Raw genomic sequence first — 24,313 nt, forward strand, 5'->3', positions numbered from 1 at the left:
AGACACAGCCAGAGATTATCAACAACGAGGTCTTCCTTGGGTCGTTGTAGCAGATCATAACTATGGCGAGGGATCCTTTCGCGAGCATGCTGCTCTTCAACCTCGATACCTGGGCGGTGTTGCTATCATTGCTAGATCATTTGCCCGCATTCATGAGGCGAATCTCAAGAAGCAAGGCATGCTTGCGTTGACATTCGCCGATGATATAGCATACGACAAGATCAAAGCTTCGGACCGTATCAGTATTGTAGGACTGGCCGAACTAGCGCCTGGAAGGAATGTGCAGCTCAAAGTAACGTCAAAGGATGGTACGAGTTGGAAGACTGAAGCCAAGCACACCTTTACTCATGAGCAAATCGAGTATTTCAAGGCTGGAAGTGCTCTAAATGTTATGGCTAGTCGACTCTCTGACAATTCATCTTCAGCAGCATCTTTGTAGACTTGGACTATCACAATTGAACATAGTTATTATCTAACGTGAGAGAGCTCGTGCTACATGTTTGTGTCACAGAAGAGATAATATAGGTAATGATACAAGTAATGTTGTATTGAAAAGCTGTATATAAGCCCTTCTACTACATGCATCCAGGGCAGGTAAAGCACGATGGATCATCCCAGGGCCAATTCATTGAAGCGTCCCTGGTTGTATCGAGAGGAATAGGGCCATCTGTCGTGGAGAGCTTGAAAGCAGAGAATCTGCAACGTCCATTTTTATAGGCCGAGCCCTTGCAGTCCCTTATCGCTTCGCAGATCGCGGCACAAGCTCCGGCCGAGTCCTGGCGTGGATATTGGTCAATCCACTGATCTCCTGTCCAGTACCCACCAGCCATGTAGGCATCAAGTCCGCAGACGGTCCCCTCTGGGGCATCCTTTCGAGAGCAAGCATCTCCTTCCGTGTAAGAACATCTCTCAGGTGGTGTATTCGGAACCGAAGCTGCGATGCAGTCTGGGCACTTGTAACAACGCTTATCAACCCAGTATGAATGCTTCCAGCTCTGACTTTGGCTGGCATAGTTGATAAAGTCAGACTCCTTAATCCTGACACTTGTGAAGATACAACGGTTCTCGCGTTGCGAGTAGCCCACGGACTGGCATTTCGCCATGCCCTTACAAATAGCTATGCATTGATAGGCATTGTCTTGATGGGGATAGTCGGTACGGGACTCTGTCCATGTTGGGCCAGTGAAGTAAGCACCGTAAGCACATAGGGCGTCCTGGGGGTAATTGAACCTATCAAACTCGCACTGTTCACCGTGGGTGTACTTGCAAGCTTCAGTTGGTGTCTCAGACTTGGAAGTAGTGACAGACGCAGTAGTGAGGTCTTTTTTCTTCGTGGGTGTAAAGGTTGGCGTTGATAGCTCACTTGTTATATCGGGTTGGGGAAGCAAAGAGGTTGGAGTTTCAGAGGGCGTGGATGGCTTGGAGGTATCCACAGTTGGAAGCCAAGGGGAAGGAGTATGCGCAGGCGTCGAAGCTGCTCTGGTTGTATCTACTCCAGGAAGCCAAGATGACGGAGTTCGCAAAGGCGTCCCACTAGAGGTATCAGATCCAGGCAACCAAGACTTGGTCCCAATTGGAGTTGGTGTTGGATGTTCCGAACCTTCACTACTCGTGTCTGGCTCGGGAAGCCAGGTAGATGAAAATCCGGTAGAGACCGTAGAAGTTGAGCTTGAACTTTGAGGTCCAGGCGAGGAGGCATCAAAGTCCAGCTGGAACTGATCGATGTTACTTGGCGTGACTTGATTAGACACAAACACCGAGTCAATATATATCAGCGCCTGCCCATTGCCCGCACAAGTCATAGAAATGCCGAAATTTGCATTCCGAGAATCAGCAGTAACTGACGTAAGGACCCTGTTCCACGAGATGCTGTTTCCAACACTGAACAGACCCATGGAGTAAAACTGTTTGTTACCGAGGGAGGCACTGACAGTGCACATCTGGAATCCTCCGCCGGTAACAACAGCGTAGTAGAATTGAACGGTATAGAGGACAGTGGTACTTGGTTGCAGAGACTCGAGAAACTGCGAGATGCCCGCGAATGAACCCAGGAACCGTTTCTTGGAGTCTCCAACTGCTTTGAGGGAAGCGCAGCCGTTATCAGGGCTGCCGTCATCCTTGAAACACCCTCCTTGCTGGTGATTAGCCTCGCCTTCGGAATCAAAACCATCGATACCATTAGCAAATCTGCCGTTGGCAATACTGTTAGTGATTATGATATCGCCCAGGGAAGTAGTAGTGGTTGGTAAATTATGAGGCGTACTAGTGGCGACATCAGTCGTTTGGGAAGTATAGCCAGGTTTGCATGGTCCAGCAACGGCACTGGCTGCTAGTGCAACCAGCAGGAGAGCGTTGCGAATCATGTTAGTTGTAAAGACCGTGGTTGATAATTAGAATAAAAAGAGTGTAAGTCCCAGCCCCAAGTTCGGAAACAAAGTGAGAAATCTTGAACATACAATCCGGCAAGTAGAAAGATTAAATACACGGTTGTGGCGGTATAGCTCAGATACCTTATAAAGCATATCGGAGCTGACCTTTCCTTTTTCTTTGTTCTGGGCCATAATGGAATCCTTTAGTCAGGGGTGACTGAAGGACTATTGAAAAACCGACTCCCGTTTACAATTGACTATTAAAGTGGCTAAGCCTGACTAGGGGGTTTATACTCAACTAAGCTTAGCTAGGTGGATGCGATGTCTAGCTGGCAAATTGGACTGAGCTAACTTACTTACCCGCGCATTTCCTTTAAGCGAGATGGCTACGAGAACAGCCAAGCTACTTGACCGCTAACAGACGGCCTTCAGCAATCAAGTTAAGCGATAGGCATCTGAGCTTCGACCACGTTTGTCTTTCTCTAGTTCTAATGATAGTAACGCACTTGGAAAGAGGAATGCTTCGCGTCTGTTCTCTTATATCCAGTTAGATTTAGGTAAGTTCAGGCCAGTTGAAAACTGACAATATATCACTGTGAATACTCTTAGTCCACGTACCGACCCGTACGGAAGTGAATAGCAAGCGTAGGTAGTAGATGGTGGCCACCCAGGACTAGAGACCAGGCATTCTCTATGCATCAGACTTGCTAATGGATCAACGGCTTTCATAACACTCGGCCTTCGCTTCTGTTCCAGGATATTGTTATTATGTATTTATCTGTGTATCTTGGCTGTTATTCCTAAATCAAGTAGTAGCTATCAGCTCCTAAGGGTCATCAGTTAAACAGCCTTCATTTTCCCCTTCTTTTCCCATAGATTACTTAAGGGTTTCTATCACTTCTTTTTAGAACCTCTCCTTCTCATACTAGTATCTAAAATCATGGTGGCCTTTTCCCAGTAACTCTTGGATCCTATCCTGATCTTAAACGCATTGTCTAGTTTCTCGATCAATGCCAAGGCATCATAGCACGGCGTGTATAGTGATTTCCCATGTCCGAGTATGGTCATTAGTATGCCAATCCTTTGATTCTCCATCCTCTCTTGAGCCTGTTCGTCAATGTTATAAAATTCAGAAACATCTTCATACGTCCGGTATTTATATAGCTGCCAGCCAAATAACGAATCTTGTAAGAGGGCCGAAAGAGCGCCACCCTTGAGCAAATTCTTATCCCGCCTCATCATCTCTAGCACGTAGGGAACTATACCGAACTGTGCAGCGATGCCAATTGTGCCGAGTATAGTAGAGTGGGTAAAGAGAAAATTTGATGCTCCGTATTGTGTACACGTCCAGTGGTCAAAACAGGGATCAGGAGGCGTCATGTCCTCTCTATTCCTACGTCCAAAGAAATACCATGGGTGAGTCTTATCAGCTAGTCGTGTATCTACCACTCCTGGTTGAGGCTTTATAGTATTGGATGTGAAGACGAAACCCTTATTTCCTAGGTAAGTCGCTCGTTGACATAAGGCAGCGTCGAATTCTTCGATTGCTTGGATCAGAAGATGATCAGTGTGGGGTGAGCTGCCGACTTGTCCTGCGTACAAGAACCCAAGTACAGCGAAACTCCAAAATGAAATATGAGAGTGGCCTATGTGCTGGTATATTTTCTCGTGCGGTAGTTGTTTAGTGAGAACTTGTACCAATGCTAGATTTGGATCGAAACTCCGAGGGGCTTGAGCTTTGAACTGCGCACTCTGACTGCCTTGGATCACCCAGTCTCGTGCTGTACGATGAAGAAAGTTGATAAAGCCATTGTCATCAAGTTCCAACAGCCCTTTCGTGGAGCTATCCAAGCGTCTTTGTAGTATTTTCCTAATGTTGTCTTCCATCTCTTTAGTGAAAGTGTCTCCATCTGGAAGTGCCTCTCCATCTATCATCCAAATTGTTACCATGTGCAATGGCTTAAGCGCAGAAACAATAAGTTGGTAATAGCGAGCCGAGTTTTCCATATCCTTTGGCTCAACTCTCTCCCTCATCTTCGTGTACAGGGCTTCCAAGTCGGTAGGTAGATCATCAACAATCATCTGAAGATCACTCAAGCTTCTTCCTCTTGAGAGACTATGGATCAAATCCCTCACGACGAGGAACACCCATAAGAAGACTCCCTGGGCCTTGTTTGATATATCCTGGAGTAGGCGCTTGGCTTGGTCGGGGAAAACCGCCTTGCGCTCGCGGAACGCTCTGCAAGCTTCAAATTTGCCTGTGATATATTCCGAGATGTCATTTCGAGTTTGAGACTGCATGATCAGCATCGGATATTGATCGAAGGCATCCGCAAAATCTGTCCATGGGCGACTGCCTACACATATCTTGACACCATAGCTCGCAACCAAGTCTTTCACAAAGCTGACTACTACGGCTGGATCACCTGCAAATTCGTCCAGTCCATCTAGAAATAGTACCAACTTGAATGAGTGATCATTCTGAGATGCTATGATGGTGAAAGCAGTTCGAAGCTCTTCCCAGGTCCATGGGGGTGCAGGTGTTTCCAGTCCGCGTAATACCTGATGCACCATCCATCTTCTAGGGGTTACTCGGGGAATTAAATCAGGTTTTTGCCGCAAACATTGCCAAAGAAGGGTCTGCATCATACCCTGCTGTGATCTTTGCATGCTACTTTGACCGGCCTCCCAGAAGTAGAACTGCGCTTGAACCAGAGGAAAAGGTGCGGCCCAATCCTTTAGGTATTGTTTCGTTAGAGGATTGTGGATAACGAAGTTCATCAATGTCGATTTTCCAGATCCCGGTTTGCCTGTGATCCAATATACCTTGTTTGTTGAATCCTGCAACCACTGGGGCAAGCTTTGAACCCTCATCGTGGTCGAGGCTTGCTTGTATCTCATTTCGTCCCGGTAGATCCACTGGTACGTCTTCGCATACGGCTCGGGTATTAACCTCTCTCTGGCTTCAATACCAGGGAAGTGCAAGCTCCGTATAATCTGATTTTGTATGTTCTCGTGGAGTCTGGTTCTGGTCTCTGAAATTTGGGAAGTCTCGTGGAGATGAACGTCAGATGGCTGCCACTCTGCGTCCCAGAGTCTACTGAGAGAAGTCTTTGACGTCTCACAGGGCCTAGCTTATCGTCATCCGATGCAGTTGCATCCAGCTCTCGAAGAAAGTCATCGAGCATGCCGTTGTTTCGATTGACAGCCTTTGATATTTCTTCGATCTGGTTCTTCAATTCACTGTCGCCTTTGTCATCTCGCCGTCTTTCTTTCTCCCTGTCAAAGTTGTTAAAATTTTGGTCGCAATGTCTTGAAGTTGCATTACTAACCAGAGGACTACCAGCATTGCCATGGTCATTTCAGATCGAATTTGCTGAAGTCGTTGTTCTAGCTTCGCTAACTTGTCCTTTGACCACATTGCCTTCAACGCAACAATAACACTTGACTTGGCTTGGCCTAGCTTTGAAGTCCCCTTCGCTTGCAGGGACAACAGCGCAGAATTCATCTCTCCCGCTATATCCTGGCTTTCCCGACAAAGTCTTATAAGGGTATTATCCGATGCATTATTGGCCTGCGATACTGAAACGTCAATGACATGTCGGATTCGGTGGCTGACGTCTGCCAAGTCATTGATAACTGTTGACAAGTCGTTCACAACCTTTGGGTAGCCATCGGGTGATTTATAGGCAGAGCGAGTTTCAGAGATTAAATTCTAGGAAAACTCGATAAAAGTGATAACAGTGCCGGCTACTTGGAAGGCTGTAATAGGATCCATCCTGTAGTGAGCCAGGCGTATCTATACAACGGCCTGAATTTAAAATAAGCAGGGACTTACTCAAAGCGAGGGGTTTTTATAAACCCCGCTTTGTTCACGTGGCACAGTCCTGATTACCCTGTAGTAGGTAGAATAGAGAGATCCCTAATTGCTGACGTTAAGAAACGTTCCATCTTTCCTTGAGCATGAAACCCCTTTCATAAAGACATTCTCCTAGCATTGGGCTTTTCGTCCCTTCTCAATTACTTTATATTCCATTGGTGTGCAATTTATAAGAGAGGAAAATGGGATTCGGGATATAATTTTATCTGTGTCAAGTAACTACGATCAGAATCCTTTCTTAGATGTCACAACTTTCTTGTGCTTGACCCATCATCGATCTGCAAACCCATCGCCATTCCTCTTGCCATATGAACAAGCATATGACAATGTAACGCCCAAATTCCCGGATTATCAGCCACAAATGATATTACCACATGGCCTCTTCTCGGCACACTGACCGTATCCTTACGCAACGGAAAGTCCAGATCCAGCCCGTTTGGCGGCGCTTCTCCAGAGTATGAGTTGTAGGATCCCCACCCCACACGGCCTTCATCTCTATGTGTGGAGAGAACGTAGAAAGAATGTCCGTGCAAATGAAAAGGATGCGCGCCGTCATCCAAGTTGTTGATGATGATATCAACTCGCGTAGGCTTCTCTCTTGTTGTCGCTATGAAGGGAATGAGCTGGTTATCATCCCAACCAGATCGGCTCTGGGAGATGAGAGGCGGATCCTGTGGTTTCCAAGAAGTATGGTTGATAAACCCGACAGGCTCGTAGTCCATATGCGCGAGCTTTTCGATTTTCGCATAGAGAAGGATGGTGTGATCGGCAACTAATGGTATATCTACTATCTTTGCGGCAGCTTTTAGATTTCGCGGGTCAAGGATCTGGGTTTCATTTGACTCTAGATCCTTCCGACTTGGTATCTTGTTACCATGATCGAAGATGGGAAAGTCTTGAACTGGGTTTAATGCTTCATTAGGATAGCTGAAGTTCCTAGCAAAGTCCGCAAATTAGCACGCAAATCTTATATCTCAAGACACAGATTGTCACTTACTCGTCATCCATGTATACTGTGAGCCAACGGTTTGGAGCATGGTCGTCCTTCCACTCAACGTCGATATCCACTCGCTCCCCAGGATAAAGGATACCGACGGCTTCGGTTGCCTCCGAGTGAACATCAAACCCTCCATCCACCCGAACTGGCCTCATCATTGCTGCATCTATTCTTATCGTCAAGCCTGCGATTGAACCTGTGTTTACAACTCGTATTCTTGCCCTCCTGTCATTCGTCTGTCTAAACAGAGGTTTCAGCTCATTCATTGTGGCTTGAGAACAAACAACTGGTCTTGCGGGAACAGCCATAGAGCAGTCAAACCGCCCTTGGCCGTTCACCAGCAGCGAATCTGGAACGGGCTCATTCCCTCGACTACTTGCATCTGCAAACCAACTCAACACTTCGGTTTGGTTCCGATGAAACCAATCACTGATCATGATCAAATAGTCTTCTGGTTGCTGGTTAGATTCATCAGGGGAGTGAACTACTAGCCCTCCCCAGAGACCATCAGCGCGTTGAACATCTGAGTGACTGTGCCACCAAAAAGTACCATATTCATCGTCGCCGATAGTGAAGATGTAGTTAAAGCTGTCGCCAGGTAAAATGGGAGATTGTGTAAACCCCACAGCGCCGTCCATACCATTCTGGTTTTTCATACGCAGACCATGCCAATGTATTGAAAGACCTTCTTGGGAGAGGCCGTTGTGGACATGTACCACGACTGTGTCGCTGGATCGAGCCTCAATGATGGGGCCTGGAAATTCATCTGTTTATGCTGATTAGATGAGAGCCACCGTTCTGGTTTTGTGATGTTTACCATTGATGAGATAGACACGTTTCTCAACGCCGTCTGGTGATCTGAATCCAGCTGTGATGTTCCAGTTGTAGATAAGTGTTTTTGGTGGGCGAGATGTATGTTCTTGTGCATGAAGTCGATAGCCGAGAGGGGTATCCTGACCTGTTTCGGAGGATTGTTCTAGTGCATGGTAGATAATTGCTCCAAATGGGGACAGCAGTGAAACCAGGATAAGAGCCACTACCCATCGCACCACGCATGGTCGCTTGAACCGATGCGAAAATGGAGCGGTGTATGCCGAAGACAAAGCTCTATCATCTCGTACACTAGAGTCCTCGCTGCAGAGATCATGTTCGTCGAGTAAAGCGTACGCTTCTTCATCGTGGGCCACCATGATGTGATGATTGAACCACAAGCATTCTGTTACAAGAAAAAGCGTTTTTCAAAGCCAGAGTGAAAGAAATTTACAAGAATATTTACGTGCCGCACACCCGACTTCATGTGATATTTTCAACACTTGTGATTGATTGTGTTTCAGAGATATGGTGGTGCATACCCATAGGTAGATATATACTAGATCGCCCACGAGATCAATCCCCGCACGCCTATTGGCTACCTAAGAGACAGACATGACTTGCGATAACAAAAGTCCTTGGCTTTGGAGAAGATCTTCATCGACGTGATGCTTTGCATAGTCCGTGATCGATTTTCTTGCTAATCACACAGGCGTCATTTGAAACGTGTGAATTATTCTCCGCTGATCATCGCTTCAGAATTAACAGTCAACATCTTTCATGCTACTCCACCACGACAGGACATCTCAACAATTCTTTTCGATGATAAAAGTGATAAATATACAATATGCGGCAATTAATCGAGTCCTGGCTTCTCTGGCTCTATCACTTCACCACTGACTGGCCTTGTTCTATCACCATGTTACTATCACGGGGCGTAGGTCTTGCCATTGCGGCTTTTCTTGCAGCCATAAATCCAGCACAACCAGCGAGCCTGGCTGATATCGACCACGTCATTTTGTTCATGCAAGGTAGAACGGCTAGCCATCCCTTCGTATTATACCCTCTAACAAAGTCTTAGAGAACCGTGCTTTCGATCACTACTTCGGCACTATGGCCGGAGTTCGAGGCTTTGCGGATCCAAATGTTCAGGTTAACGACGGAGTTCCTGTTTGGAAGCAGAAGGTCACTGCAAAGCAGAGCCAGGATACCGATTACATCACTCCTTGGTATCTCAACTACCTCGGAGGCACGTGGCCGGAAGCCACCCAGTGCATGGGTGCTGGGTCCAACGGCTGGGATGCCAACCAAGCCGCTTTGAACCATGGGGCCAACGACCGTTGGGCCATGAACAACACCCCATATAGCATGGGTTACTATAAGCGACAAGATCTTCCTGTCCATTTTGCCTTGGCTGAGGAATGGACTGTTGGCGACATGTATCAGGAGTCTGTCATCGCTTCAACCAACCCAAACAGAGTCATGTGGATCAGCGGATCCATCAACGTCCCAGGTTCTCCACAGACCAAAGACGAAGGTGGTTATCCCTACATCGACAACAACGAGACACCTGGTTGTGATAAAAACGGAATCAACTGTTACCCTCTCAAATGGACTACAGCTGCCGAGAAGTATGAGGCTGCTGGCGTGTCTTGGAGTGTGTTTCAAGACGCCGATAACTTTGACGACAATCCTTATGCATGGTTTGAGCAGTTCCAAGACTCCAAGAGCGGGTCTAAGCTGAACGAAAAAGGAATGAAGGGACAATCCCTGGATGCCTTCTTCGCTCAAGCTGCCAGCGGAACACTTCCCGAAGTCTCTTACATCGTCGGACCAATGCAACTATCCGAACACCCTCCTTACTCGCCGCATGACGGTTCATGGCTGCAAAGGAAAGTTGCAGAAGCTGTTATCAATTCTCCCAAGTACTCCAAATCTGCACTTATCATTTCCTATGATGAGACAGGCGGGTGGGCAGATCACGTCACCCCTTATCACGCCCCTGATGGAACAGCTGGTGAATGGATCGATGATCCGTATGGTGAAGTTGGTCGCACGCCCACTGGCCCAGGCTTTCGCGTGCCATTCTACATCATCTCTCCATTCACTCGCAAAGGAGGCGTTTACACTGAACACTGTGATCACACGTCCCAGATGACCTTTATCGAAAGATGGCAGGCTGCAAAGGGTCGTGATGTCAAGTCCGAGGAGGTAGTTCCCTGGCGACGGGAGAACATGGCCGACCTTGTGAATGCCTTCGACTTCAAAAACCCTGACTATTCCATTCCAACTCTCCCTAATGCTCCTCAGCCTCACACCAATAGCAAGGGCGAATACGACGGATCGTCGCATTGTTCTTCTCAATATGGTAGCGGTAAACCAGCTGTGCCTTATACCGGTGAGGGAGCTAATAATGACACGGCAACTCTAGCGGAGAAGGGCTTCAAGCCTGTCCGTGGACTATTGACGGAGGGGCGTACTCTGGTCTTTGAAGCTTCAAGCCAGGCTTTGAGTTTGGGGTCCAACGGCCAAGTAGTTGCCCTGTCCAAAGCCACAAAGATGCATGACAATGTCAAGCACGGTTGGGTTCTTCATGCCTTGGATATTGGTGGGGACGATTTTACTATCAGTTCTGCTCAGAACAGCTTGTATATGTGCTCTAACTTGAAACTTTGCAAGGATCCCAGCTCGGCTACTGTCTTTACTGTCGACTTCCAGCCAAGCAAGGGGCACTCGTTTATGAATAAGGAATCTGGGCAGTATCTTGCCGGCAGTGCAAAGAAACAATTGAGCTGGCAGGACACGCAGAGTTTTTGGAAAACGTTTAGTGTCACCTACTGAACTTTAGAGATGGCTAGATCTCGCACCCAAATAGGCTCCGGCAAATATCAACTTGCGTTCTTGGCGATCCATTACAATGCGACAACTGTAGCCCTTTACTTGACTGCATAAGCATGACGTTGTATTCTGAATTGAAGTATAACCAAATGTCCGAAAAATTGCAAGACTGGTAGACCTCTGTGACGCTTAAATTTACACGCGTAATAGCACTATGCTCAGTGTCTTTGTTCCGCTAATTGCGTCTTAAACAATGTCAATTTTAAGACAGTATATTGTGTTGTGCATTTAGGATCTAATAGTTTGAATATAGTGAAGAGCATCTTCTCTTCCAGCAAGCTGTCTTGGCATCTATTTCAAGGTAATCCGAGACTATTATATGTATCATAGACCCAGATATGAGTCACGCAACTTAAGCAGGCGCTTATCGGCACCATGATCATAGCCCTGCATAGCTCTATGATAAGCAACACAACCTACGAGACCATGCTCCTTCATTGTATGGAAGTCGGAGGCAGCTTCTCTATGCTTCGTATTGAGGCCTTAGGTCTTACTATGACTAAGGTAAACCCAGTAGTATTTGCCATCAGCCTCCATGTACTGATGTCTAATAATACTGCGACAGTCTTTCAGAGTCTAGGATATCTTACTCATATTGGGAGATATTAGGGTTTTTTATTTTAAGCTACTTGTTAGCATATGGCAGTATGTCAGAGCAATCTGTGTTTTTTTTTTTCACTAAGAAGGATACCTCGCTAACATAACACATGTCGTAGCGATATATCGTTGGATCTTCATATCTTAAAGATTTAAAGCTTTTAGTAAGGACTTATTATAGTTAATTTCATCAATTATAAAAACATGTTTTCTGTAGACTCATTTGTTAAGGGGCTACTATAAGAAAGTAACTTTGAATAGCTTAATATATCACCTAATATAATCACTAGGGCCTGGCTTAAATGAAAAGTAATCTTCTGGAGTTCCGGGCCTGCTATTTACTTCCTTGGGCTGTGCGGGAGGAGTATCGTCATTGAGCAGCGGCATAATGTTGAGACCTTCCTTACGAGGCTCTGGCGAACTCTGAGCCATCTGGCGTGATTCCGACCCCCAAGGTTCAAAAGCAAGTGATTGAACCATTTGCGAATCAGGCCCGGCATCGTTCTGGCCAGGCTCTTGCGACTGCTGAGGTTGCTGTTCCTGTTGAGATGACAACTGCTGCTGCTCTTCTTGATCTCCCTTTGGATGTTGATCTAGTGGCATCTTAGCACGTCGGTGACGAATCAATTTATATTGCTTTTTTTGGAGTGCCCCTAGCTGCTTGCGCACGCGGGGAGGAATGTTGTTCTCCGCAAGCCACACTTTGAGCGTTCCCCACTTCCTGATCTCGAGAGGGATCTTGTTGTAAAGATCCGTACGAACCTGCTGCGGCAGATCCATTGAATCCATCACGGCCATCCGTTTATTTTGGTAAGATTGGGACGCCGGTACTTGTTCTTGATCAGTGGGTGTATCACAACTCGGAACTTGGGACCAGTTTGAACTGTTCCTCTTCGAAGCAAGCAAGTGTCGAAGTACTGGTTTTGAAGCAATAACGGGATTGTGGTTTCTCTTCATATGGCTTTCGAGAGCTGCTTTTGACACCAAGGGAGGATATTGGCATCCAGGAACCGCACATTGGAACCTTCGAATGTGCTCACGTTCATGTTCCATAAGATGTTCGACAGTGTCAAATCCTATAGTTGCATACGAGCATGAGGTCAACCGGCAAGTGTAGGCAGCAGCTCCAAAGTTGACGATGAAGGACTCCAATTCATCAGGTGATAGGCCTGGGTAAAAGGTTTTGCTAAGCAGGAACCTGACAATTTCCTGGTACGATGCCAGCAATGTTTCGATTTTATTATAGACGATCTGAGTTGTGGAACTGTTATCTTCTCCTTCGTTATCTCATCATCTAGTTAGTACAATGTTGGATAAACATTCGGCGGGTATCTCACCACAGTCGCTTAAAATTCTGGATTGTAGGCTCTGGAGGGATCTTGATCTCAATGATCTATCGACATGTTTCCGAAGCACTGGGTATTGTTGCAGGGATTCCAGGCGATTTTCTAACGGTTTTGTCGTTGACTCGGTTGTCGTATTCGTCACATCGTCTCGTTCCAACTCGTCTGCTAGTTCACAAGCAAGACTAATCAAAGATGTTGATGAGTCCGCTGTGTCTGTGTTGTTTGAGCTTGCACAGTTTAACAAATACTCGGTCCAGAGCTCGGTGGCATAAACATGAATTCCATGCAATCCTTTGGCTACCCGAATAGTCTTGTCATGTTCTGGGTATGCATCGTCAAAGACTTTCAACCCCGAAAGAAGGCAAGCCACGGTAGCTACGCCGTGCTCTTCGAAGGCTTGTTCCTGTTTGATGAGGATAGGTTGCGAGGATGTTTGAATAAACCTATTTCCTGTCAGTAGGACTTCTTTTTTGAAATTATTTGCTTCGTACTCTTTCACGGAATTATGGATGAAAGTCACTGTTAAGTCCCTCCTCTCTTCAATGAGTGTACCAACTGTGTCAATCACATACTCAGGTACCAAACCAGTAATCTCGTAGTTACCAGAACTGAACGTGATGGCAGACATCAGTTCAGCTTTACGTAATGGTCTTTTTGCAAATGCAATCCATCCTAGTATGCACCTTATGCGGTCTTCCGATCGGTGGTCTAGCGGGGCCAATATTTGAGTCAAGATCCTCTGGTAGCTTAAGATATTGTTAGTGAACGGTTTCCACAAAATTTAATACAAATCGCCGTACAAGTCGCTGAGTTTCCTTGGTAATTGATTGACGGATTCTTTAATCTCGTGGCCACCGAAGAAGATATTGCTTGAGAGATAGTCCATAACAAGTCGAGCATAAAGAAACATTCCTTGAAAGGGTTAGCTAATACTATTTTAAATCAGAAAGATTTCTAATGTTACTCGCCATCAGATTTTATCACGATTGCTTCCTGTATTTCCACAATGTTGGCATGTTGTAAGTTGAGTTGGCGGAGCTTTGTGTCCATCGATTCTAGTCTCTGATCAACGTACTGTCGAACTGCCATGTTCAACACAGACTTTTCTTCGCTTAAAGACACAATCTGCTTTCTCATGAGTCGCTCTAACGGATCTGATGGCGCGCGGCTAGAAATCAAGACTTTGCAAGCGGTACTTCCTGGGATCACAGGCCTAGAAGTCAGTTGGTTTATGAGCCGCACGAGACGCAGTTGTTTGTCGGAGTCGCATTCATCCAGTCCATCAATAATCACCCACACATAATCTACCTGGTTGGGCTCACTTGACATACTTTCGAGAAGCTTCTGTAGCAGTTGCTCCAGAACTGTAGTAGTCGGCGATTTCCTTTCCATGACGCATGTCTTGTAAACGTAGGCAACCAGATCTGCGTCCTTTCGAAGGATTTGGAGCAGTAGAGACTTCAGTATCTGCTCATACATAGTCGAGGTTGCGTAAAGATATGTGCAGAAATGCCATATGACAAATTTGGTCTCTTTCAGAAAGTTGATAAGCTGGGTGCACAGGACACTTTTTCCAGTCCCCGCTGACCCTTTCAGCCACAGCGCCGGTGTGTTTGGCTTTGCATCAGCCCATGATCTGATACGCTTGTTCTGGAGTATCCATCCGCAAGTTCCTTGATACTTTTCGACTTCGGATGATATGGAATCAACGATGGCTAGTTGATCGACGTCGTTAACCTTGAGCCAAGACACGATGGACCCATACTGTTTTGCAGTGTGTTCGTTGTCCTCTTGTCGGACTCGATTTTCGCTTTCCTCTCTCCACCTGCGGATATCGTCTCGCATTTTCTTTGATTGGGAGATATTGTGGGCGTTGGCTTCAAGATCAATTAAAGCACCGTGATGCTTTAAATCATCAAGGATATTCCCAAATTTCCTTTGGAAACGGCCCCAAGATGCAGAAAATATCAGTTTCCAACCTACACGATGTTAGAAGACAACAACACACTGAGGCTAGTGATAGCATACCACTTCGTCGAACAAACTTGTAAGCATATTTGTGAAATTTCAGAATGTCTGCATAAAAGACTGCCACCGTCTGCTGGAAGTCCGGTTCAGTGATGAGTGCATCACTAAGAATCTCAAATCTCTTCAATGATTCGGCAATACTAGCATATCCTTTGATAATCTCTTCAAAAGCTTCGACAAACTCGGATGATATTCGCAAGATGAGGGTGATTGGGGCCCAGATCCATGGTAAGAATGGGGTACCGTTGCATAAGACATCCACCACCTTGGAATAGTGTTCGAGACCTCGGAATAATGGCATGAGGCGGCGCATATTGCGGAGAGATTGTCTAGCAGCGAGTTGGTTCTCAATTTTCAATGCGGCGTCGCGGACATCTTGCAACGATATGTTGGCGAAATTTCGCTTGTCGTCTGGATTAATTGTTCGATCCAGTTCATCGTAGGCAATTTTAATAGTACTCTTCGCGATAGCCGATACATTATGTTGGAGTGGCATCTGGATCGTGCCTGTCAATAAGTGAATGATGGCTAATGAGCCCAAACCATGTCAGGATGAATATTTGTTTTATGCTTGATGACAAAAGCCTCATCCGAAAATGCACAAACAGTAGATTAGAGCACTGCCACCAACAAGTCGGTGTAAGTTGATACGGATGATGCATATTTACACCAATCAATCCGTCACACGATGTAATACCATGAGGCTGTGCACGAGACAGCTGAAACATTACCAATCATTCCGTCGCGTGAGCGCCACGACGCTACAATACTACGGGGCTGTGCGCGAGGCAGTTGGCGAACCTGAGTGCCTTGCCGCAGAGCCTCAAAATGTCTGGCGGTTATTGTAGTGGCTACAACTCCTGATTAATTCCAATCTTGTACTGTGTCTTTACTGTATCCCTCCGTATGATCGCTACGGCATAGCATCCATCCTGTACCACAACCTTGCGAAACCCGTTGGCTGTTCCGACAAGGGTTCTTTCCGTGTTCTTTCGACAAGTCAGCCATTCTCTATCTATCTATCTATTGGCTTAGCTTGTTCGATAAAAATGGACTTTGATCTAATTATGAACCGAGGGCCGAAACGGCGACGGCTGGACCAAAGCGAGGTGCAAGCCCAGAGAAACGATAATCAATATCTCACACGTCCGACCTGGTCTGACCCCGAACCTGTAGGACTACCAACAGCCGCAACTCAACAGTACTACGAGTGGGCATCATATGGTAATTTTCAGCCTATATGGAACGAGAACTCAAGAAATGCTACGTCAGTTGCTAGCGTGACGGACTACCACATCGGCAACTGGGACGGTTGCTCTTATCCTTACCAGCCACAGAACACTGCCGGAATCGCGCCGACTTGTTCCTATCCGAACGTTGTCATCTCTCCATGGCCTTCTTTCCCTTACACCACTCCTCATTTTCATGAGCCGTCGCAAAATCGTATGCAGATGTTTGAACCATCATACCAGCAGTATCATTTCTATGATGCCCCAATCGGTCAGCCGACTACCAGCTTTCAACAATGGCCAGAGTTGTCTTTGAACGATACACCACCACAATCGCTACCATATCATGGCGATCAATCACAGAATCAAACAGTCGATATTGAACCGTCCTCAGCACCATTCAATCCGAATAACGGAGCGTATGAAGAGGTTGACGAGGCAGATGATGAAGGGGATGAGGAGATAGTGTGCTTTGGAATGGTGAGTAACACGATTCATAACTTCCATCTCGGAAGTATTAACTTCATAGATCCCATATATCTCTGCCAAATTTGATCAAAAAGAAACAACGCAAGGTTTACCAACATCGTTCCCAGTCGAGCTACAGGGTTCGACTCGCTTTTCTGGTAAAGACCTGACCAACGTGTCTGGGCAGATATCGCCGGATTATAGTCAAATGATAGAGGAGCTCCTTAATGAGACATACCTCGAACTTCATGTCTCATGCATCACAGATGGTTTTCGATCTGTGAACGCCCAGAAACCACCGCGCGGCCCTTCAACAATATCATGCAGTTTGGAAATCTCGGTTTATGGTCCTCTCGAGGTCTTTGAGGAGTTGGGCACCTGGTTTGAACACTACCAGGTGTACTTACAAGATCCTCGAGAATGCCACCAGGAAGTCAGATACTGTAACCCCCACCGACTCTCAACTGACGATATTACCTCTTGCCCTCTCCTGTCTGACGTTGTTTCTCAGAGCTCAAATCCTTTACAGTTGGAGTTGATTGCTCAACAATCTGACCTATTAGACGAGCTATGTAACCACCAGAACCTCGAGGAGACTCCCCAACCCTCGGTCATCAAGCGAGAACTAAGAAGGTAAGTAGCCACATCTACTCTCTTATTTTCACACAAGTCTGAACATGTATTAGGCATCAAAAGCAAGCTCTGACGTTCATGATACGCCGCGAAAAAGGACGGGCGTTCTCTAATGAAGACCCAGACATCTGGGAAATGAAACATACTAATCAAGGGAAATAGTGAGTTCACAACATCTATCTACGCACTTCCGTTATTGAAACATTTCATAGTTTCCTCAATCGTGTTTCCCATGCTTCCCAGCTTGAAGAACCGCCGCAGTGCTACGGAGGCATTGTTGCAGACCCTATGGGACTTGGCAAGACTTTGACTATGATAGCATTAGTGGCAACAGACTTGGACAACGAAAGCCCCGATAACGATATTAGTGGGGCGTTGCATCCAAAGGTTCCGACTACACTCATTGTTGTACCACCTTCTTGTGAGTCCACGTTGCTGTACAAATAAACGAAATTGAACTAATATTTCCCAGTGATAGGTACCTGGGAGGAGCAGCTTTTCGAGTTTGTGTTGACACTCCATCTGAATACTAAAGACTGACAGTGTGGTAGGCACGTGATAGATGGCGGCTTGACTTGCCACCAATATCACCGCAAAGGCCGGCGGATATCCTTCAACAAGCTTCAGGGCACTCACATCGTCTTGACAACCTATCACACCATTTCCGCTGAGTGGGACTCATCAAACAAGGGAAAATCATCCGTCTTGTTTTCTGTGTGTTGGAACAGGATAATCCTCGATGAAGGCAAGTTCACCAGACTCAAGATCCACATGTACTCAGACTGACGACTACAGCACACCTTATTCGGAATAGTAACTCGCGGATGTCTCAGGCGATCTGTGCGCTGGAGTCCAGGTCTCGGTGGGCCGTCACTGGTACACCCATCCAAAATCGCCTTGGCGACCTTGCCAGCCTATTCAAGTTTATCAGAGTCCATCCCTATACAGATCGAAAATGTTTCGATGCCGATATCTCTCGCCTTTGGAAAACTGGTGAATATCAAGAAGCAATCAACAGACTTAAACGTCTCTCCAAGTGTCTGATACTTCGGCGAGATAAGGGAACGGTCAGTCTTCCGCACAGGAAAGATATGCAATGTCCTGTCGACTTTAGTCCGGAAGAGCGATCTCTATACGACAATCTGCGCCAAGACACTATTGTTATTATAGATGAAGCCACAAATTGTGATTCGGATTCGGTCAAACCAGGCAGCTACGCAAATGTCCTACAGCAGATCGAATCACTGCGGCTCGTCTGTAACATAGGCCTCCACTACCACACGAGACATGACAAAGTCGCAAAGAATATTCCAGAAGCCAATAAATGGACTAAAATCGCCCAGACTACTTTCAATTTGGAACGAGAGATGGTTCCCACACTTTGTCTACGGTGTTCGTCAGCATCGGACATCACTGAGACAATCTCAGAAGGTCCAACCACGACCTCCCAAAACCCTCTGTTCTTCAGTTGCCTGCGTTTTATTTGTGCTGAGTGCACGCAGAGCTCGGGACAGAACTTAGAATGCGGTCATAATCCCCGTTGTGTCGTGGCCCAAGTCTCCACAAGCGGTCAATCTCTTGAAACGAGTTTGGATGGTAAGCCAGTGTCCGTCTGTGGCTGCACATCAGACAAAGTAAAGGCTCTGATCACAGACATTAGGAATTTGCCACCGCATGAAAAATGGTAAGTTTTCCGTATCGTACTGAAGGACGGTTGCTAACAACGCATAGCGTTGTTTTCTCAACCTGGAGAATGACGCTTGACATTGTCGAAGCTGGCCTAGAGCAGTCCTCTATCTCGAGTGTCCGGTTCGATGGCAAGGTGCCACAAAGGAGCCGACAGAAAGTTGTGGACAACTTCAGGAACGATCTGTCTGTCCGCGTTATGCTTTTGACATTGTCCTGCGGTGCGGCTGGGTGGGTTATTTTCCTCAGGTTATTATCTTATTATAGGTCGAGACCACTGACTCTTCTCAGCCTCACGTTGACGGTAGCCACCAGAGCCTATCTCATGGAACCTCACTGGTATATTCAGCATTTTGAAGAAAGAACATAAGGAAGTTGCTGACTAGCTAGGAACCCGACTCTCGAGGAGCAAGCCCTAGCGCGCATACATCGTATCGGACAGACGCAAGAGGTCACTACTGTTCGGTTCTTCATGCGCAACTCGTTCGAGCACGTACGTGAACTTAGCTTTCTAAATGACATTTCTGACACTGCGACAGCAAGTTATCAAAAGGCAGGAATCGAAGAAATATCTGGCAGGGCTATTGCTCTCGCCACATGATAACGGGCTTGGGAGCGAGAACTTGGGAAGGCTGCAGGTTTGTCACAAACACACATTAAGTCTTGGAGTTCACTAATGCATGACAGGAACTATCATATCTCATTTAACGGTGCCTCACTAAAAGAGGTTTTTTGACAAGACCAATTAGGCTAGACAGACGGAGCAAGTGACTGGCAAGTGTGTTGAACAACAAGAAGGCACAATCACCTGCTCAATTCTTGGCCAGATACACAAGCCAACCAAGAAGACCAACTCCAAAGGCCAAATTCTCAACTGCCTTTGTGCTTGTATTTTCGCCCCCAACAGCAATTACCACAATTGCATCACTGATCTTGAAGAAACCCATGATGGCCAATAGAGTTAATACGGCATTTAGGTTGTCGACGTAGTGGTGAGCGATGAAGAAGACACCGATAGAAATATCTCTGGCCCCGAGCATGTAGATAGGTGCATAACTAGCCATATCGTCGGAGGGTTTCGTATCCTTGATGCCCCGAAGACTGAATTGCCCTTGCGGATCAACCAGGGCGATGAGGCCTTGATATAATAAGAGAAGGCCGAAGCCATAGATGTGAATGTCGACCGCGTAACCCATTTTAGTGATGATTTTCGAGTCGTACGTGTTTGAAATGTGTTTAGAGTGAATATGACTTGTTAGAAGGAATTTTGTATGAAATGATGGACAAGAGAAACATGACAGCCACAGAAGACGTAGGAAGAGAGGTATTTAGAGACTGATCTGATATATCGGCAATTTTCATGTCCGTGTAATTCCCCGATAAACTGGCCGACCTAACCGAGAACGCCTCGGGCGGTTGAGGCTGAGTCTCATGCACCGCCTTGAAGGATCAAATCATCCCACAATTGAGAACTTGTTTCATGTGATTTGTTCAATTGAGCGTTTTTGTGTCAACTGATTGAAACTGGTAGGTCAGTTCTCGGAACACCGGCAAGTTGGGTGAAATTGTCTTGGTCGATTTAAAAACTGCTGGCGGATTGAATCAAATATCATCCCACATCTGATATGCTAGTGTACCGCGTATTCGAAGCTCTGTAAATAAAGTTAAATTGGCGCATCTTACTCTGTACCATCAACGCCTACGTGATCACCACTGGCAAACGGGCTCGGTTTTCGTCTGGTCGACTAACAATACCAAATTCTCAAGAGTTTGGTTCATACATTTGACATATCGCAAGTAAATAGCAATGCTTAGAATCTCCACAGAGATTATATTTCATCAGACGAGATAATAGCTTGGTGTAAAATAACTAGATATCTACCTATGCTGTTTGATCTGCGACCCCGGAGCGAAGAATGTTCTGAATTGGTAAGCATAACACCTCCAACTCCTATAGACTACCTGGCATGTAAATAGCTACAGGCCACAAGGGTAACAGGGGTGAATTCGGGTATTTAGAATCCGATCGGTCTGTCCTAACTGGTAGGCTCTAACTATATCTCATTTGTTCTGGTAACGAATCGGCAACCAGCTGGCGCGCGACAAACTTCACCTTTTTCCTTGCGACAGGTGAAAACTGTAGTAATCTCTTATATCTAGCCTAGAACCTAGATTTAGTTTACACTCAAATCTATAAATTATGTGGTTGCATTCGTAATACCTTGAATGCTGGTTGCAAGACAACCTCACTTGCGTTCTTCATCTATGCCTCTCTACAGCCGTAAGTTAGACCCAATACTTTTCCTAGAAATCAGCAATACCACATAGTAGTCAATTGAAGCTGCAGACTTCAATAAGATGGCTACAAGTAGCTGGTTACAATTGCTATATCGTTCTGTCTCCGTGTGCATACATGTCCACGAAAGCAATTAAATTACCTGTCACGTTGGAACCTAGCGTCAGCCGGCTCATGAATTACTCCGCCGATGCACGGAGTAGAAAGGGACCTTCCGTCATGCGGGCGTTCTTCACGATCCCCTTTGCTTTTTCTGGCCAAGAATTCCGCGGAGTCCTTACGCTTGTGGCAAATGGGTTAAACTAAGAGCTCTAGTCGCTGCTAGCATGGGTCGCCGTTGTGCATTAAGGTTTCCAATCTCAACGCTCGGCAGATGCTGAAAAACATCCCATCAAAAATGCCGACTGCGCCCGATAGTTCGGTTCAACAGGAACAAGCGTGAAAGTGAGCCAATGGCTAAATGCAAAGCAAGCAGGAACTCACGAACTATGCATGGGTGTTTTATTGTGGCACAGTTTGACAGGCAGATAAGTTGGTTTTTTGCTTTTTCATGCATCGCATTAATTAAACTTTACCCAAATGATGGCGCGCGAGGACAAAACTAGCCCCTAGATGCAATCAATCGATTACTCACTACCTGCTACTAGTGGATTCACAAAGTTCTCAAGTCAGAAGATGAGCTCTTCATCTGACATTTGTGTGAGCGAGACAAAAAGGAGGATTTGATGTCATATGGCTGCTGTTGTTTATGTTGGATGTCTGAGGCCCTAATGAGGCTGCAGCACGGCTCAAAAATGAGGCAACTATATTGAACAGCTGAACACTTTCCGCAACTTGGCGGACAGGGGTGATCAATCCGAGCCCAACAGAAGAAAACCTACTCGTGGATGGTTCGGCATGTAGTGAGGTGTCATATTGTCATAGCACACTGATCTACGCCGCAGGTTAGCTCATTCGGGTGGTGAATATAAACCAGACCATCTGCCACTCCCACCTTTTTGCAACAACCAGTCACTCATTACCATCACTTTCCTTCATAACTATCTCACCATGAGAATCTCTACGTCTGCCCTTATCCTGGCGTCCTGCCTGTCAACAGCCTCCGCTGTACCTCACAACTCCAAAGACCAAAGCATCGACGTCGATGTTGTTGTCATCGGAGGTGGCTCATCAGGTATCCACGCAGCCATCAACCTCAAAGATGCAGGCGCAAAGGTTGCCGTGATTGAGAAGAAGAACCAGATCGGCGGCCACGCTGAGACATACGTCAACCCCAAGACAAAGGCGTTTGCCAACATTGGAGTCGTTGTCTTTGAAAACACCAAGACCGTCCAGACGTACTTTGAACGTCTAGGTGTTGAATCTATCGTCGGCAGTCCTTTCGACACTAAGACAGTCACCAAGCAGTATGACTTTTCTCTCGGTATTCCCATCCCTACGCCAGACAAGGCCAAGGCCGCGGAAAACCAAAACGCTATTGCTAGTGCGATGCAAGCCTACAGTCAAAATGTCTTTTCCAAGTACCCTTGGATCGACCAGGGCTATACATTTGTTCCCAACCCTGTGCCCGAGGAACTTCTCCAGCCTTTCGGACTGTTCGCTCAACAGAACAACTTCACTGCTCTCCTTCCTCTCATCTCTCAGTTCAACTGGTACCCTGGAAACATCACCACCATCCCCGCTCTCTACGGTATCAAGAAGTTTGGGCCTGGTTTAATGCAGAGCATCAGCAGCGGATTCCGAGTCCCAAAGTCTGGCAACACCCGAACTATTTACGAAGCCGCGGCCTGCGAGCTCAGCGAACAAACCTACCTCAACTCACATGTCACAAGTGTCAAGAGGAACAAGCACGGTGTTGTCGTTACTGTCAAGCAGTACGGAAAGACACTCACTTTCAAGGCACGCAAGCTTCTTGTTGCTATTCCCCAGACTATCAAGAACGTCGGCTCTTATGACCTGTCTAAGTCCGAAAAGGGTCTGTTCTCCAAGTTCTCTGCTCTTGGCTACGTTGCAGGCGTTGCCGACATCGCTGGTGTCAGTGTCAACCTCCAGAACGTCGGCGCTTTCACTCCAGCTCATACTCCTGTCATTCCGGGAAGCAACAGCTACAACATTCCCCCCGGCTTTACCGATCAATTCCTCCTCGGTGTAGCCTTTGACAACGCCGACTACAGCCTCGACGATGCCAAGGCAGTCATTCGTAGGGAACTCACAACTCTTGCCCGTGTAGGCGGTGTCCCGGCTGGCTCAGCAGAGAAGGTCAAATTCCCTCTTCTCTCCAACCATGCTCCTTTCGAGCTACACGTTTCTGCTGAGGAGATTGGAGAGGGCTTCTTTAAAGATCTTTTGAAGCTTGAAGGATCTCGCAATACTTATTGGACTGGTGCTGCATTTGCTGGTCACAACAGTGGATTGATCTGGAACTGGAACGATAATGTTATCCTTCCTGCTATGAAGAAGAGCCTGGGACTTTAATGTGGCTGTTATTTACTTTTCTTTCCATATATTATTTATTTACAAAGACTTGAATACATATTGCTTCTTAAGCCACATTTTCACCATGTGTACCATTTTTACTCGGCTCATTTCGTGCCTAGAGTAGGTATTTCACTTGCTCCAACGCTATATCTATGCTACTATTCTATTCATTTGTAGACAACGTATGAACACGGTTGCCTCCAGCTCAATTGTGTTGTCTTACGCACCAAACCATCCACAGCAAAGGATATCCATTTCCCAACCACAACATATCTCTACGGTTCTATCATTAATCCACTAGATGATATTATGCCAAGTCTATTCAATTTTATCAGTACTTTCCAATTTCTATACGTGGTGGTGCTTGTGGTCAACTTCCAACCGCCCACAGCTTTCGTCAACCACCAGCGCTGAACAACCTCAGAACATGCCAAAACAAGCAAAAAGATAATTCGAAGCTCGCTTCGGTGATTTTGCGTAATCTGGGAATCGAACCCAGGGCTCCCCGATGATTGCTGGATGGCAACGGAGAATTTTACCACTAAACCAATTACGCGGTTGTTTGATGAAGACTCTTTGCCGTAGTTGACATCAAGTT

The 24,313-nt window shown here is 46.4% G+C and overlaps 9 protein-coding genes and 1 non-coding gene across 10 annotated transcripts in view; 4 read left to right on the top strand and 6 right to left on the bottom strand.

Moving 5' to 3' along the window:
• FGSG_13823 (aconitate hydratase) overlaps window positions 1-439 on the top strand; it is a gene marked incomplete at both ends in the record, with an annotated part of 2,598 nt that extends 2,159 nt beyond the window's left edge. The window contains one exon of the mRNA XM_011326793.1: window positions 51-439. Coding sequence (XP_011325095.1) covers window positions 51-439 — 389 coding nt within the window. The remainder of the gene's footprint in view (window positions 1-50) is intronic.
• Window positions 440-575: 136 nt separating this feature from the next.
• On the bottom strand, window positions 576-2,363 carry FGSG_11238 (uncharacterized protein; the record flags this gene model as incomplete). The annotated part of the gene is made up of 1 exon (XM_011326794.1): window positions 576-2,363. One exon carries the CDS (start codon window positions 2,361-2,363, stop codon window positions 576-578), a length of 1,788 nt encoding a protein of 595 aa, XP_011325096.1.
• A 900-nt stretch (window positions 2,364-3,263) lies between these two features.
• On the bottom strand, window positions 3,264-5,877 carry FGSG_13824 (uncharacterized protein; the record flags this gene model as incomplete). Its single annotated transcript, XM_011326795.1, has 3 exons — window positions 3,264-5,366; window positions 5,495-5,648; window positions 5,702-5,877. The coding sequence occupies 3 exons, from the start codon at window positions 5,875-5,877 to the stop codon at window positions 3,264-3,266; spliced, it is 2,433 nt and encodes an 810-aa protein (XP_011325097.1).
• Window positions 5,878-6,084: 207 nt separating this feature from the next.
• Window positions 6,085-8,436, bottom strand: FGSG_13825 (uncharacterized protein; the record flags this gene model as incomplete). The annotated part of the gene is made up of 6 exons (XM_011326796.1): window positions 6,085-6,148; window positions 6,208-6,256; window positions 6,659-7,185; window positions 7,247-8,000; window positions 8,064-8,114; window positions 8,205-8,436. The coding sequence occupies 6 exons, from the start codon at window positions 8,434-8,436 to the stop codon at window positions 6,085-6,087; spliced, it is 1,677 nt and encodes a 558-aa protein (XP_011325098.1).
• Window positions 8,437-8,903: 467 nt separating this feature from the next.
• FGSG_11236 (uncharacterized protein) lies at window positions 8,904-10,897 on the top strand (the record flags this gene model as incomplete). Its single annotated transcript, XM_011326797.1, has 2 exons — window positions 8,904-9,087; window positions 9,138-10,897. 2 exons carry the CDS (start codon window positions 8,904-8,906, stop codon window positions 10,895-10,897), a joined length of 1,944 nt encoding a protein of 647 aa, XP_011325099.1.
• Window positions 10,898-11,821: 924 nt separating this feature from the next.
• FGSG_11235 (uncharacterized protein) lies at window positions 11,822-12,331 on the bottom strand (the record flags this gene model as incomplete). Its single annotated transcript, XM_011326798.1, has 1 exon — window positions 11,822-12,331. The coding sequence occupies one exon, from the start codon at window positions 12,329-12,331 to the stop codon at window positions 11,822-11,824; it is 510 nt and encodes a 169-aa protein (XP_011325100.1).
• Window positions 12,332-15,974: 3,643 nt separating this feature from the next.
• Window positions 15,975-19,649, top strand: FGSG_11234 (uncharacterized protein; the record flags this gene model as incomplete). The annotated part of the gene is made up of 12 exons (XM_011326799.1): window positions 15,975-16,634; window positions 16,684-17,255; window positions 17,309-17,416; window positions 17,468-17,676; window positions 17,728-17,733; window positions 17,799-17,802; window positions 18,070-18,851; window positions 18,916-18,939; window positions 19,031-19,172; window positions 19,332-19,434; window positions 19,481-19,579; window positions 19,629-19,649. 12 exons carry the CDS (start codon window positions 15,975-15,977, stop codon window positions 19,647-19,649), a joined length of 2,730 nt encoding a protein of 909 aa, XP_011325101.1.
• On the bottom strand, window positions 19,609-20,154 carry FGSG_11233 (uncharacterized protein). Its single transcript, XM_011326800.1, has one exon. The coding sequence runs from the start codon at window positions 20,135-20,137 to the stop codon at window positions 19,754-19,756; it is 384 nt and encodes a 127-aa protein (XP_011325102.1). The 5' UTR covers window positions 20,138-20,154; the 3' UTR covers window positions 19,609-19,753.
• A 2,133-nt stretch (window positions 20,155-22,287) lies between these two features.
• FGSG_11232 (uncharacterized protein) lies at window positions 22,288-23,712 on the top strand (the record flags this gene model as incomplete). The annotated part of the gene is made up of 1 exon (XM_011326801.1): window positions 22,288-23,712. The coding sequence occupies one exon, from the start codon at window positions 22,288-22,290 to the stop codon at window positions 23,710-23,712; it is 1,425 nt and encodes a 474-aa protein (XP_011325103.1).
• Window positions 23,713-24,189: 477 nt separating this feature from the next.
• Window positions 24,190-24,271, bottom strand: FGSG_20755. The gene has a single exon. It is a non-coding gene; the product is annotated as a tRNA-Gly (tRNA).
• Window positions 24,272-24,313: the final 42 nt, after the last annotated feature.

The sequence above is a fragment of the Fusarium graminearum genome, chromosome 3 (assembly GCF_000240135.3).
Source record: "Fusarium graminearum PH-1 chromosome 3, whole genome shotgun sequence".
NCBI classification, from domain to species: domain Eukaryota; kingdom Fungi; phylum Ascomycota; class Sordariomycetes; order Hypocreales; family Nectriaceae; genus Fusarium; species Fusarium graminearum.

Bases quoted from the DNA above. Each gene is read 5' to 3' on its own strand.
- FGSG_11233 (XM_011326800.1), bottom strand. From the start codon at position 20,137: ATGGGTTACGCGGTCGACATTCACATCTATGGCTTCGGCCTTCTCTTA.